The sequence below is a fragment of the Anthonomus grandis genome, chromosome 8, assembly GCF_022605725.1.
Source record: "Anthonomus grandis grandis chromosome 8, icAntGran1.3, whole genome shotgun sequence".
Taxonomy (NCBI): domain Eukaryota; kingdom Metazoa; phylum Arthropoda; class Insecta; order Coleoptera; family Curculionidae; genus Anthonomus; species Anthonomus grandis.
The window spans coordinates 8640127-8656097 of record NC_065553.1 but is presented as its reverse complement, the minus strand read 5'-3'; the positions used below and the strand labels follow the sequence as shown (position 1 = coordinate 8656097).

The window sequence follows — 15971 nt, the reverse complement described above, 5'->3', positions numbered from 1 at the left end:
AATTTAAAGAGCTACGTGCTAGCAGTTGTGCTGCCTTAGTAGTAGTTTATTAGGTTTATTATTATTGTTTTATTATGATTATGATTATAAAATATAGAGATAAACGTAGTACAATTTATCGTAATTTTAAAACCTCCTCTTTATAAATAATATACTTTTTCCTTTTAGGTAACCTTCAAACTATTTTCTAATACTTTTTGATTAGATTGCACACGAGAATTAATGGTATAAATGATGATTTATAGGTTTCAGCAAAAAAAAAGTGAAATTTTCAACATTTCTTTGCTTCAAGAAAGTTCAGTGATTTTTATAATAAAAAAGTCATCACCTCTTTTTAGTTATTTCGTGCTATATCATCGTCTTAGCCAATTCAACTTACATAAGCCAAAAGTGCCGCTAATCGTGAGCAAGGAACAATGCATTAAAATTGACCAACAGATTCATGACTACCATTCTCGCTCTACTAAGCCTGGTAAACTCATCATTATCTCCAAACAGCATCAGCAGTCTGACCTTATACATCAATCAATCGTAGATCGCTATATTATTATTTAAAACGCAAACTTCAGTCTATTTTAGGTAAACCTAAAAGCGCTAATTGGTTATTTGAAAGATGCAACCTGGTTAGGTAATCGGTTTTTTTGTTATGATATGAATAAATAATAAATAATTTACAACCCACTAAGTTGGAGCCCTAAAGTCATATAGTTTTACCTTTGCGAGATATCTAGTTTAAATTTACGTATCTAGAACACATCACGTATTACATAATAAAAACCTCGAAGAAAAATTGCTTACATTATGAGAATGATGCGATGCCAAAGTTTTTTATAATGTAACAAGCATATTATTATGCGGTGAAGAAACGCTAATTGTTTTGCGCTGAAAAGTTTTTTTTGATTTTTGGTGAGAAAAAATTAATTATGATTTTGACGTGTCGTAAGTGTACTACTTAAACAGTTGTAGGTGTTTTTATTTATTATACAGGGTGTTTCCATTCAAATTGTCAAAAATGCTAGAGTATATACAGGCGCCATAACAAAAAACGTTTACAAAAAACAGAGTGTTGAAATTTTCCAAAAAAAAATTTTTTTCCTCTATATTTAAAATACAATGACATTTTTAGATCTTCAATGATAGGTGATCAGGCAACTTTTTGAGCTATTGCAAGTGATTTCACCTATCCAGGGACGGACTTGCAGCATATATATGTTAATTTAAAAAAAAAAACTACGACACTGGTTTTTTGAACAAAAATTTAGTTTATTTTTATTAAACACATTTGTTGCCTTTTTGCGTTTTGACGCACAGTTTTCGTACAAAAAATTAGTAATAGTAATTAAATTAATTAATTAATTTAATTACTATTAAATTAGTGATAATAATAAAAGGGATTTTTGTTTTATTACTGTCACTCATTTTTCTCTTGTTCATGTTATCGCCTTGATATTATTTACAATTAAGTATTGTATTATTATTATTATTTATTTTATAGAGATTACCATGAAAAACTGGCTAAAAGAAGGAAGAAAATTTTCAGAAAATAAAAAAACTAATAAAATGAAAATAACAAAATAAAGAACCCTGGTAGAGATTTTATTTTTTTGCACTAAAACGGGACGTTGGAGCACAAAAAGGCAAGAGCCGTGTTTTTTTTTTTTTTTTTTTTAATAAACGAAATATTCAGATAATTTTTTTTTTCAAAAAAACACTGCCGTACCCTTTTTATAAAAAATTTAACATACATGTGCTGCAAGTCCGTCCCTGGACAAACCAAATTACCTGCAATTCCTCAAAAAGTTGCTTCATCACCTATCATTTAAAACCTAAAAAATTAATTTAAATCGCTTAAAGTGTTTTTAATACCGAGGGAAAAGAACGTCTTTTTTGAAAAAAATCCACACTCTGTATTTTAGAAACCGGGCACTTCCGACCATCGATGTCTTATCTCAAACTACATTTTTATGGTTCCTGTACATACTGTAGCATTTTCAACCATTTGAAAGTGGACACCCTGTATAGTAAGGTAATTTATTTTGTATGATCTTGACCAGAGAAGTTATATAGTTTTTCATGCCTTCCGGTAGTATTATTATCTAATAAGAAATTATGGTGAGCTCTATTTAAATTGAAAAGGAAAGGAGTCTTATGGGAGATCCAGATTTTTTATTTTTTTTGCCCTTTTTCCTTTGGTTTCCTGTTTGCCCTGACCTGAAGTAGCCAAAATGCAGAAACACAAATCGGCTGGTACCATCTTTACGTCCTAATCAACCTATTCTTTTGCCTTGTTAAAAATGTAAAGTTTTCACTGCACTCATTGTATTTCGTTTCACTACTGGTCTAGCATCTAAACTAAATAGCTTTGTACAAAGAAAAGTTCACTTTTTTTTGTTTAAAAAGTTGTCAATTAAATATCTTAATAAAATGGTGAAAATACTTAAAGAGCTGTAAAAAAGTGAAGGAACTAGACAAAGTAGTAGTTTTTATGTTCTACTTTGATACAGTAAAACGACAAATCTAGTAAAAAGTGTTTTACCGACCAAGATTTAATTATACTTTAATAAAAATTTATTCAAATAGAAACAGTAAATGTTTGAACAAACCATCGCTTTAACTTTTTGTTATTTTTTGAACTAAGAAAGCAACTTCAAAAATCTAAATCACTCATTTAAATCGCCCCTGCCATCTTGATCTTGATCATCGATAAATTTTCTTCAAGATACAAATTGGATGATTTCGACGATTATATATCAATCACAGTTTTATAAGTAGTGATGTATCTGTCGTCCTTGGATAGTTACAAGTATATTAAGGAACAATATAAATAACGAGGAGGTTATCGTGCACACAATAATTGACTAAAACCTCTGTTAGATTCTACAGAGATTGGGCTGCACTCAACTGGAAAAAACATGAAGCAACAGATTTGCATCCTTTACACGATGCTTCAGTAAATTAGGCTTCGTCAAACTTTGCCTTCAACAAATCCTACAAAATAAACGCGTTGGTACTAATCAAGTGGCAGGTGTTATTAATATATACATAAATGTTTCAAAACAACCAGTATACAGAGACCTGCACTTAAACATATTGCAGGTATTAGATACTATGTAAAGTGTTCCTCTACATTACATAAAATTACCCTGGCAGCAGAACAATTAATCAGTAACGTTGCTGATCAAACTTTCCTATCTCAATAGAGGCGCTCAATAAGCCTACGGAAGCCAATTCTGTAGAGGTCCAATAGATGGATGAATTAAAGGTTAAGTATCCAGATCCGGATATATCCTTTAGCAGTATTTCTTCTTTTCTTAATAAAATTTTCCCTACAGTATTTTGCAAAATAAGAGTTTCAATTTAGCTTTATTTTGTTTAGTGATCCATGATATTAGCTTTTAACACAAGCGATAGTTTTGCCTTTAAGTAGGAGCATTCTAAGCTGACTTAGTTTACTCCTTTTGGCAAATGGTACATGTAGGGCAAGGTATCCTATAATGACATACTTTTTATTTACTTACCTTGTTTTTGCAGTCAATATCTTAAATATTAAATAAAAAAAAGCTTTATCTTCTTTGAGTTAATCTTTATTAGTATTTTAAAACAAAAACATTTAATCTCTATAAAAAGCGGTTGATAAAATATTTTTTTAAAACCTCATATGTCATTTTCCAAACAAATATAATGTAAAATGACATAGCCATGGGGTATAAAATAACGTATGCTTAAAAAACTGATAATTTCGAAGCACAATAAAAATATAACTAATAATATTAATAAAATAAGAACTTAGTATTAGCAAATATCACAAATAAATAACTGTTTGAACCAGCACATTTGCAATACGTCTATTACATTTAATGCAGTTAACCCAAGGCTCCCTGGACCGAGAATTTTAGAACAAGTCGTTGCAACAGAGGCAAGCCACGCCATCCTTCTCATTTTCTGCTGAAAACGAATCTTCTTCTTTTTCACTCTCTTCTCTTTGTAAACTTTTGCTCAATAATGTTCTTTTTAAATTGACGAACATTCCTCCTTTTCCTTCAGATTTTTTATATTAGGAGTCGTTGCTAAAACTCCGCTTATAGTTCGCCCTATCTTTATTTTTTTATTTTTACTTGCTTTGGGCACTGAAAAAATTTCCTGAAGAGTGATTCTTTTTTTCAAAGATTTGCTCTTTTGTGTTTCTTTTTCTAATCACCTTCAGACTCTTTTTTTTTTAGTACACCTTTCGTATTGGTTTTGCTGCACGGACACTTCTATAATATTACTTTGTTCTGATTAAGTAGATCCTTCTTCTTCTGCACTTCTGGCTCAAAAAACTCATGTAGAAAAAAATTTGGATTGTATGATGTCGTTGTCGTTGTTTAAAAATCCTTTTGCAGTATTTTTTATTCTTGAATTTGATTTTGAGTAATTGCTCGTCCCGGATGGTTTTTTAATAATAATGCATATTTTTAATTATAAAATGCGTTTAGGGGACCATAGAAACAAATATTTAATTGCTACATATGGTGTGTACACTGGCCAGCAAAACATAGGAGGATTATTCAATTTTTCTTCAAATGTTAATGCTTGCAGTGACTTGTCCTCTATCAGCACTGGTCAGCGATCCAACTTGCTTTCTTCCTGTTTTAGCAAAAATGTTTGTAGGCATCTGCACTGTTGATTAGCCACTCTCATCCATATTATAAATCCTATGGGCATATTTTTTTTTCTTTTTCCAGTATTATAACGTATTAAAAGAAGGTAAAATGAAAATCCCAGAGTCTTCTTCCACTTGCATTATTTACATAATTCTGGTTTAGAATTCTCAACATGTTTCGTATACAGCGGTGTCCATGATCAGGGAATAAAAAGCTTAAAATTGACACAATTTACATATATCAGGAGGTTTTTATTAAGTTTATGTCAATAAAAATCTCTTTTTATGTAATGGTGTGTAACTGTGTAACTTCATCCCATGATTATCTCGTTATGTTCTATTCATTTTCTTACCATTATGTAGCTAAAAACAAATAACAAAAATAATAAAATTAAAAATTTTATTTAATTTTAAGCCGGTAGATAAAATGACATAGTATGTGATTTTTACCAGCACTCTCTGAAACTCTCTAAAACTGAAATGTAGCCATTAGTTCCGAAATAAAAAGCAATATGTCATTTTACATGCTATGCCATTTAAGGCTACTTTCCTCTACTACTTTTTGCAAGTAGATGGACATTTATTCTTTTTTGAACTATTTTAGTATTATGTATAGTACTTTTTATAATTATATCACAAAGCCTTCAAAAATTTTTAAAAAAATTATGCGATTATTATCAATAAATATGTAGTATGTAAGACGAAATTATAATGCCAAAAAAACTACATAAAACTGTACTTCACAAGTAATTTTAATGCGTTATTATAATAGCGTTTGGTATACAAATTAAATTTATATCTTTATATTACAATATAATACATAAGAACTAATAACTTATACAAAAAAAGACAAATTATTTTGTTCCGCAAAATAATATATATTCTTCCTTAGTAGTTTCATTTATATAAAATTAAAAACTGTAACAAAAAGAAAAAGGTTGAAACTATGCCGCTAGTTTTATAATTGTAAATAAACTCTTTATAAGGTATTTAAAATAATAATGAAAAAATAGATCAATATAAAAGCTCCTAAGCTGCGCTTTAGCTACCTCAAGATAAAAAAGAAATCTTGCTCTATTTTCTAAAATACTTCGATTGGATTTTAAAAACATTACATTATTTCTACTTTTGTAAATAAAAAATAATAATAATAAATAATCGTATAAAGAAGCCTTCCAAAATATTAAAAATCACGTCCAAATTTTTGTTTTTGAGAAATGCTTTAAAGATGTTCTGCCCCATTTTTTTTATATAATATAATATATAAGCAAATAAATAGGAAAAACGAGATTTTTTTATTGTTCTAAATATTACATGAATATTTAGCCAATCGTTACGAAAAATATTAGCCTATTTATTTTGACTAGTTGCCCACATTGACTAAATATTAAACTCAATATACTAATCAAGATCTCAAAAGTCGCCGTTTTTTTAAATAACTTACACAACTAAAAATAAATACCGTATATAAAACATAATGTATATTTATATGCATACTTTTTTTTTAGAGAGGCAATTTAATATAGTATTTTGTAAATGCAATTTGAAATTTAAAAGTAATTTTTTAATATTTTGGAAAGTCAAAAATAAATATTGAGAAATTAGTTGTACTGTACAAGATGTCCCAATCTTTGATACTAAGAAAATTAATACAACAATATGATATATCAATAGCAAAATGATCAAAAAGTAATAATAAAAGAGAGAAAAACATCTTAAAAAGCAGATTAAAACTGAATAGGGAATCATATTAAGATCATATAAGAGATACAATGTTCTTTCCAATAGTTATTATTAAAGTTAAGATTGACAAAAATTTATTATTTAATGCTAATTCGTTAATCAATGGAAATAGCATCAACATTTGATAAATATTATGAATGACTGAAGATCATAATTAAGTAGTAGGAACGTAAATTTTACCCTTTGAATTCAATAGATTAGCTAAAAAATGCTGAGACTGCTATTGCTGGTACAAATTTCAAAAAATGTTTAGACTGAAAAGTCCATCTCACATCCCATTACTAAGGAACATAAGTGAAGAATTATCTTGAAAAATTAGTAAATACTATCCGAATGCATTTATAAAATAGTGTCTTTTAGTCTTTTATAGAGTAGGGTAGATCTAATGAACAAATCTGTAAGAACACAGATTATACAAAAGTGCCAATACCTCAAATTACTGAATTAAATCTTTTTAAATAAGAAGTAATTAGAGCAACCCTTGATCTTCCAGTGCTTGTAGCATATTAATAATTTCAACCATTTCTTACTTTCTTTAACTTAATTTATTAGATCTAATATTTCATTATCCCAATGACTTACATCAAGTAAGGAATAGCATTAAATTTACAGCATTTTCTGATTACTTGTCAATATATTTAAATAACCTCTACTACATATTTTCGATGTTAAGCTTGAATTATTTTAATCGAAATATGTGAATAGAAATTTATCTTGTCAGAATTAAGTACTTAATTTTACATACAAGAAAAATAGCTTTAATTATTTAACACGTAGACCCATTTGTTTCCAATAAAATTGTAAAATACTAAAGTTGCATAAAACTATATGGGTAATTCAGATATTGCTGCTACTAAATTCCTACGTTTATTAATAAAAAATTCCAATTTCCATGACCATTGCTAAGGATCACGCTAACTTTTATTGTCAATATTAATTTAAAAGTATCAAGCATTGGGCACATATACATAAAAATACATTTTATTTAATAGTGTACTTACACATATTTTTCAAAAACTAACATTCTAATTTTTCTAAACACCAAAAAAGTATATTTTTTTTATGTAAATATCGAAACTCCAATTTAAATTAAGTTACAATAAATTATCATTATATATAAACATGTATTTTTTTATATTATCTCCTTTTTTGTACTTGGTATGTACACTATTTTGCTGTCAAACATAAGATTCAAAAATATTTATTTGTTTCTAGTTTTTTACAAATTCTATTTGTTTTTTGAGAATATAATTTAATATATTGAGTATTTTCGCGTATTTATAAGAACCGTCTTCAGGTCTTGATCAAAATAATGATATTTTGTAAGAAATCATGTCAAAATTGTAAAACAGTGATATAAATAAACAAAATAATAGTCGTGCATTCCAAATGTAAATTATTATTTTACAAATGGAAAACGAGACATAACAAATAACATAATATGAAATACACCACTATTTAAATATATATTCTACTATAAAAATAATCACATATTAGCACATTATATCCACCATTTCCGAAATTAAGAATAATTTCAAATTTTCTTTAACTCGGCCTCGACGAGTCTCTAATTGATTTTCACTGGATAAAAAATTAGGTGCAGAAATTTGAAAATGCGTAGCCTTGGTGAGATTTTAATAAAAAGAAGTCAAGCCATAAAAAGTTCATATTTAGCAAAGCTGTAGTATTACGATATAGATTGTTCACTTAATTTTACTTTGATTTGAAATGTACCTAACTTGATTAATTTTGATTTTTACAAGCCCACACATTTTCAAAACACCTTTTAAATGACGCCTGCGCATTCAACACATTAGAGAATGTCTATCACGGCGTTTCCTTCTAGCTGATATCTACTTTAGGACAACACGCAACATTGACACCCTTTTTTCTTCTTAAGGGTCACATGCTCGACTTGCGCGCCATCTCCTTCGGCTTTTATCGTACTACGTTGCACGTCTACTTGTCCTGGAGTGGGAGTTTTTTCGGTGGTGCCGTTAGTTTTACTCTGGTTGTTGGAGGTCGTGGCATTTAGTGCCGATGTTGTCTGAAAAGTATTATTACAATTAGCGTTTTTATAACAAAAACAAAATTGTTACTTAAATTGTAATTAGAAATGCTATATTATTAAAAATAAATTTATTTATCATATAATTTACAATTATTCAGTTAAATTATTGTAGCCGATTACTTTTGCATTGGTTGGCAATATATTTTTAATATAGGACATTTATAATACACAAAGGTGGTATTCTATTTATTATCGTAATGTTATAGTGGAATAAAATAATGTTTTTAAAGTTTAAAATAGGATACCAGAGCATCCCATATTTTAACACAATATCTCATGTTAAGTATAAGAATTATCATTGTTTCATCTACGTTCGCATAGTTCGTAATCATTATTTAGTTATGATTAATTAGGTTTAGGTATAAATTAATATTAATTTCTATTGGTTCGAGTTGGAATTAAATAAAACAAAGCCTGAATAAAATAAAAAACTAATTAAAAATTTATAAATTAAGCTTGCAACTGGGGTAAACAGACCGGATTATTTATATTTTTAAATTAAAAATAACTATTAAATAAAAGTTTGACAGACTAACTATCATGGAATATTTATTGATCAAAATCTTAAATGGCATATTGTATATACCGAATATCTAGCAAATAGACTTAAATAGTTAATTCGCTAATTTATACAATCAGAAAATTTTTAGATTGAAAAAACTTATTATCATTTATAGATCATTATCTGAGTCAAATTTGAGATATGGCTTTTTGGTATAGGGAGGCTTATACAATATTGCATTGTGTAAATTAAATATATAGTACATACGTATATTTTAAAAAACTATGTACAATAAGCCAAAACTTTACTCCTCAGAACATTTATTTACTTATACCTAATATTCTACCAACCTTAAAATCAAAAGTGTTATTAAATTTAATGATTTATTTCATATTAATAATCATAAGTGATAACTAACGCACGCAGGTGTATATTTCACACCTAGGCGTTACAATAACTAAATATAAACTTGCAATAGTAATGAGGCAAACATTTTTGCATGGTTTTTAGTAAATTGTAAATTAGTTGTAAAGTCAATAAATATATAAATAAATAAATTAAGCTAATTAAAATATCTTAGATTATATTAATGTAGAGTATGCTGATTTTAATTAAAAAAAGGTATTCAACATTCATCCGGCTTCTCTGTAACTAGTTTTTCTACGCCAAAATATTAATCACCATGCAATTTGTCTGACACCACTTTTTCGAGAGCACAAAAATTGATTCGCCTTTTCACTGACTGTTAAGATTAATTTGTGACAATTAGGATCTTAATATAATAGGTATTTTAAAAAAATTACATATGACCGATATTTCATAGGTGGACGATATAGATACATTATCTTGTAACCAATTCTGTGAACATAACTAGGCAGATGATGAATTTATCTATTAAAATCCCCTTTTCGCTAATAAGTTGTAGTTTATAGTCTTCAGTCATTATTATCATTTAGAATCTGATCTTCTAATAAAATCGAAGGAGTACAGAAACATCACAAATATCGACTGTTTTACTGCAAAATATAATATTCATTTATCAGCATTAATCTCTAAACACGATCATCAAATTATATATTTGCTCAATTAATAAGAGTGCTGATATGTGAGTATATTGATTAATGCTATAAATTATTTGGTCAAATTTATAGACAAAATAAGTGCTTTTGAAAAGATAACTTAAAACAATACAAAATTATGTACAATTATACTGCAAAGAGATAACATCAAGTATTCCAATTAATATGGATGGCAAGCCATATGTCTTTCAATAGACATACCTCCACAACTATAATATCACAACATTAAAAAACATACCGTCCGAGAAGATCAGGTCATAAATGCTTCAAGGAATACATGATAGAGCTACTTTATAACTAATTAATTATAAGTTCTTGAAATTGTAAATCTAGACTTTTATAATAATTTATGGGAATTTATGAAAATCACAATAATGATTACAATTTTGCTCTCGTCTCCTTATAGCTGTTACTGTAAAATAAAGTAAAAATTCTGCTGTGATCAAGTTTATTATATTTTTCCAGCATTATCCGACTATTTGTTGCAATTGTAACTAGCAATGTTTCTTCTATGGATTTTTTGTTACTGATAGCAATGTTTTTAACTTACCAATTTATTTCTTATTACAGCACTCAATATGATCAGCTTCTACGTATCCCAAAATTATTACATATTACATATAGTGTGGACATTTTAAAAAAATGCGTTGTAATTAAATATATATACTGCTGGATCTAAAAGTTTATTAACAACAGTGTTAGCAAAAACAGTTATAGCACTCCTTTCACTCCTGTTAAAATGAACAAAGCATGGATACGATGAAAGAGCATCGACTGTTTTTCAGATTAATGCTGTTCCACCAATAGAATTAAGAGTTTAGTGAGAGTAATAAAATTCTTGGTCGAGTAAAAGAGAATCTTGCATATCTTGAGCCAAAACGCTCAAAAAAGAACTTAATTTATATAATTCTTACTGTACCTTTTTTGGACTGACAGCATCGACTGAATCTCCAAGACTCGTATGGTTTTGATCCAGCGAGTCGTCACCAGAGGGCAGCGGCGGCGCTTCACTACCAGGAGTGGGGGTAATTGGTTTACCGCCTTTGATTAATTCTACAATTTGGTCGGCTTCTCGTGAAAGATCGCCACCAGGTCGGAAAGGGTTGTCCCAGCCACTTTCTGTACTGAAAATCAGAATATAAATGTTTAATATCTTAATTATTTGACATATTAAGTGATTATGTACCCCTATCCTTTATTGTTTGCGTAACCTAATTTCACACTGGCTTGATTATAACAGATATTGATTTTTGCAACACAGTAATAAGTGGCATAGATTCGATGTACTGAGACAAGAAAAGCTATTTTTAAGAATTACATTAGGTATATGCTTTTGGTTTTATTAGCGTTTGGCCTTCATAGAAGAATTAAAACTTTATGATTTATTAATTCAGTAAGCTTTGCTACTATAATTTTCTTACTTTCGAATATTCTCACGCTGAATTAAGGTTCCTTATAAACACTGTCGCTGTTTTAAAAATAGAACAAACACCATTAACCAAAATAATTAAACCATATGCTATATGTTTGTCTGGAAGTAACGAAAATCTGAGAGATGTGAAAAGCGAGGGAATCTGAAAAATGTTTCGGTAATGTCTGGAAATAAAAACGGTTTAAAAATAGTCGTTCAGGTCCGTTTGAATTTGGGTCAGATTCTTGCAACCGAGCGAAAAGATTAGGCTTCTTTGATAATTATGTTAAAAACCAAAGATTTATAATTAATTAGCCTAATGGGTTATTAGTGTCTTAATCTCAGAGCTTACTGTAGAAAAATTAGTTTTTAAAACTATTGGTAATTAGGTTTTAAAAATTCCGTTGTTAATCTAAACACTTGTAACTTGGTTAGCAAAATAAATCTTCCATTTATTTTAAAATTAAAATTGACAAAGTCATTCACAAAATAATTTATGAGTGTGTTTTTCCTGTTTAAAGACCAATCACTGAATATTTAATTTTTATGTAATTTAATTCCTTTAGTTCCTTCCTTCTCCTTATTTTAATAATGTTGAATGAAAAATCGAAGATCCAAAAATACACTATAGGAAAATGTATTAATTTTTTGCAAAATATAAAATGCTTATATGACCCATTTTGCCACAATACTATCCAAAAATATATTTTCAACCAAATTTTCTAACTAAATTCTAAAAAAACCTATAAGCAAAAACAAATATAATCATAAAAAATGGTATAATAAGTTTTATATATTAATAAAGATTTAAGAAACTTCCCATTTAAATTAATTGACCCTGTACGCAGATACTGATTTAAAAAAAATATAATTTCACGAGAATAAATGATAAATCTTTTCAGCAAAGCTTTCATGGTCTCCTTGTCTCTATGAAATATAAGCTATAGCAAGAAAAATTATTTTAATGACTTCTCCAATTATAGGCCTATTTCACTGATACATGCTATTGCACAGATTTTTTAATTGATTTTAAAATATCAACTTCATGAATGTTGCGACTTCGCACAACCGTTAAATATATTCAATATGAATCTCAAAAGACTTTGATTTAATCGCGTGAATGTGAAAGGCACAGCGTTAATTTTGACATAAATGACATATAAGTGTACTGTATCCTCCGGGTTTTTTTTGACTTATGTTTTATGTATAATAAGATTACATTAAAACTGTTTCCCGTCTTGAAATATCATTTTTTAAGCCTGCACAAATCAAGTTTTATGATTGAGGTTTCCTAAAAAAAAATTCTTAACTTCAGGCGAATTTATATATTTTATTTTAGATTCTATAAACGAATTCTTCATATTTTTTTCTCAGAGAAGCTTATAGAAAACTAGGGTTTAAGTTGAAATATTATGCAAAAAATTAAATCAAGTCTAATTTATATTGCAATTTTAAAGTGGGTCCTAAGTTAACTGGTCATTATTATCTTAACAATTTCTTTATTAATTTTAATCTGGCCTTAGGAATTTTAAAAACTGTAATATATTTTTTTTTCAATCGAAGTTTTTAATCAAACTAGTAATATCTTTACTAGTTTGCAGTCCATAAAAACATTTAATACGTATGCGCGGATTTATTTAAGTTATATAAACCTTTTTTTATAAATATAAAAATACTTCTTAACTATATTTCTCTTTTAGAGCTAGTTAATGATAATAAAGACAAATATAGTATTTATTTAACTTTTAACGTAATGACACTTATGGATAATAGTAATGAGAACATGAAAAATGTAGCGTATTAATCATTTTAAAATATATATGAGTAAAAGGCTCATACAAGTAAAGGGACCTTACACATTTTGAATTTAAATATGGTGTTTTTTTTTTAAATTTATAGGTCTATTTTAGTGATCATTAAAAAAGAGGGTGTTTTTCTAAATAGAAGTTAAAACTTAATTTGTATGTAACCTATTGATCTACCACTTTTTTTTCGGTAGCCTTAAAATCACGAATTTAGCAAATACTACAGTCAATTAAAAATTAAGAAATCTAGGCGGCCGTTGTTTCTCGTTACTCCTTGGAAAAAAATATTTCCGATCAAAGTAATGTGATGCCAGAATCACCAATCAATATGTTTTTAGTATTTTTTTAATTTAGTAAATTTATTTAAAAAGAATGGAATTTAGTTTTTAAGGTCTTAATCTTCGCTTCTTTACAAAAAATTACAAAAAAAAATTATAAAAATAGTAAAAAATAACAAAAAGGAGAAATACACATTTTCATTTTTAGACTTGTTTCATAGATAATTAACGATTGACCAAAAGACCGCAATGGATTTTTCCAAATTTCAGGCAGATTGACTGTATTATAGTCTTAAATTAACACAGAATATTCCGAATAACATTATCCTTATAATAGTTTACCTGTCATCTTCTTTAGGCACTTTAACAACATAATATAAGACTCCGCCATGCGAGGGATTGTTGGTACTAACTTCCGTAGCAGCCATTTTTAAAATTCACTCTCGATATCACAGTCCGTTTATAGTCACTTACTATACAGTCATAATAACACAGTCGATGGGTTCAACTAATTTCACTTTTCTAATATTACTTCTTAATTCGATTATGATTTATTCTTTCTTGTTGCGGAAACATTACTTTTAATTGCGATTACTATTTTCTTTCGTGCTTTCACTAGATTATAGTTAAATTACTGTAAAAGCTACGTTGTTATGTGGTTAGTCATTGAAAATCCAATTGTTTGTGTAAATAAAAATCTAAGGTGACGTTCTAAGTCTAATAAAAATAACCGGTTATGATAAATGGACATTAATTAATGGTCAATTTTGCATTTATTCTTAATAGATTCTAATTTTATGGCAAAAAACCTGCATATATATCAAGTTTTTCTTCTATTTGCTTAATTAAAGTTCAATGTCAATGGTATAGCGAATTTCACAAAATTGGTTTATTTGTTCAGTTATGCAACTTTGTTTGCGACAGAAATCCGCCGGTAATTGTTGTTATTTATTATAGTATAATCCCAGTGCATTTACTAGCGATTTATATATAATGATAACAAGCGTAAAAGATCGATGCTTAATAATCATTAAATTAAATTATGCAAATTGTGGGTAATTTTATTTGTGGGCTTGTTGATGGCATTAAAATGAGTATTTTAGCAAAAAAATACGATTTGGCTTTTAAAGCCAAATATGCACTATCGTTTCTCACCGCTACAATTAACAAATTAGAAAAAATTCTCTTCAATATGATATCTGCAGTAGATTCATTAATACTTTAAAATATCAAACCCATTGGATTCTTCCTAAAATTTAAAAAAAAAACCGTCACGTACTGCTGAAATGTATAGAAACGTGCAGTGTTTCAATTTAAGCAAATTTAAGTTTCAGTTAGCCACTATAAGTGACGTGCACGAATGCTTTTTATTAATTAAATCAAATGCTGCAGGTTATCACATTATCAGTTCGAATGATAGGGCACTCTATGCCTTATGTATTATCACACATTTGTCATATAGTGGATATTTGATTTCACAACCTACTCGGAACTCTCGAAATCTTCGGTCCATTAGTTTATAACTTGTGATGTTTAATTTATTAGACAATATATAAATAGATTTTGATGTTCCTTACAAAAAATCATATATTTTCTGATCATCAGTTGGGCTTTAGTGAGTCTCGCGGTATCATAGCAGTTTTATTAAAATTAATTAATAATATCAGCCGAACAATTGGTGCAAAGAAACTTGCAGCATTAGCATTTGTGGACTAAGGCTTTTGATACTGTGAATCATAATCTAATTCCTTCTAAATTAAAATATACTGCATTTAGTGATAATCCAATTAGGGTTTTTTTTTTCAATGAAATCAGTGTCGTTTCTAAACAACATGATCAATTGGTTCTCGTATTTTTACTGGTGTAGTACAGGGTTCGATACTAGGATCTTTATTCTTTATAAGATTTATTTTTAATTTGTTCTGTAAGCTTACGTTATTCATGTTCGATACATGAGTATCCTGATGATATTCAATTTTGGTACAGTTTTTAACCCAGGCAAGCAAACTTAAATATAAATTGAAATTTATATATAATACATTATTTTTCACATACTTATAGTCTGACACTGAATGTTAAAAAATTATACTTTTTACTGATTAAATATTCAAAAAATTTTAACATTGCTTAAAAAACATTGCGTTCAAAATTCTTGACTTTCTGTATGTACGTCTTTAGCCACGAATCTTGGCTTAATATTTGACTCGAGATTACGATCATACTCTAATTATATTCTACTATGAAAATTTTTGTGAATAGAATTCTTAATTGTCTAGATAGGCATATCATATTGTGAATATATTTATTGACATACATGGTTGATGGAACTTTCAGAACAAATAAGTAAGTCACTATAAATTCGGTAAAAAATATTGGATTTATTGGCTTTCGATGTTTTTTCTTTTTATTTGAATTTGATTCTTATATTGCATTGTTTTTT

General features: G+C 28.0%; 1 protein-coding gene across 1 annotated transcript in view; it reads right to left on the bottom strand.

Moving 5' to 3' along the window:
• Window positions 1–5376: 5376 nt before the first annotated feature.
• Window positions 5377–15971, bottom strand: part of LOC126739150 (uncharacterized) — a 121811-nt gene continuing 111216 nt past the window's right edge. The window contains exons 5-6 of the mRNA XM_050444691.1: window positions 10957–11161; window positions 5377–8432 (exon numbers count right to left, since the gene is read on the bottom strand). Coding sequence (XP_050300648.1) covers window positions 8244–8432; window positions 10957–11161 — 394 coding nt within the window. The 3' untranslated portion in view covers window positions 5377–8243. The remainder of the gene's footprint in view (window positions 8433–10956; window positions 11162–15971) is intronic.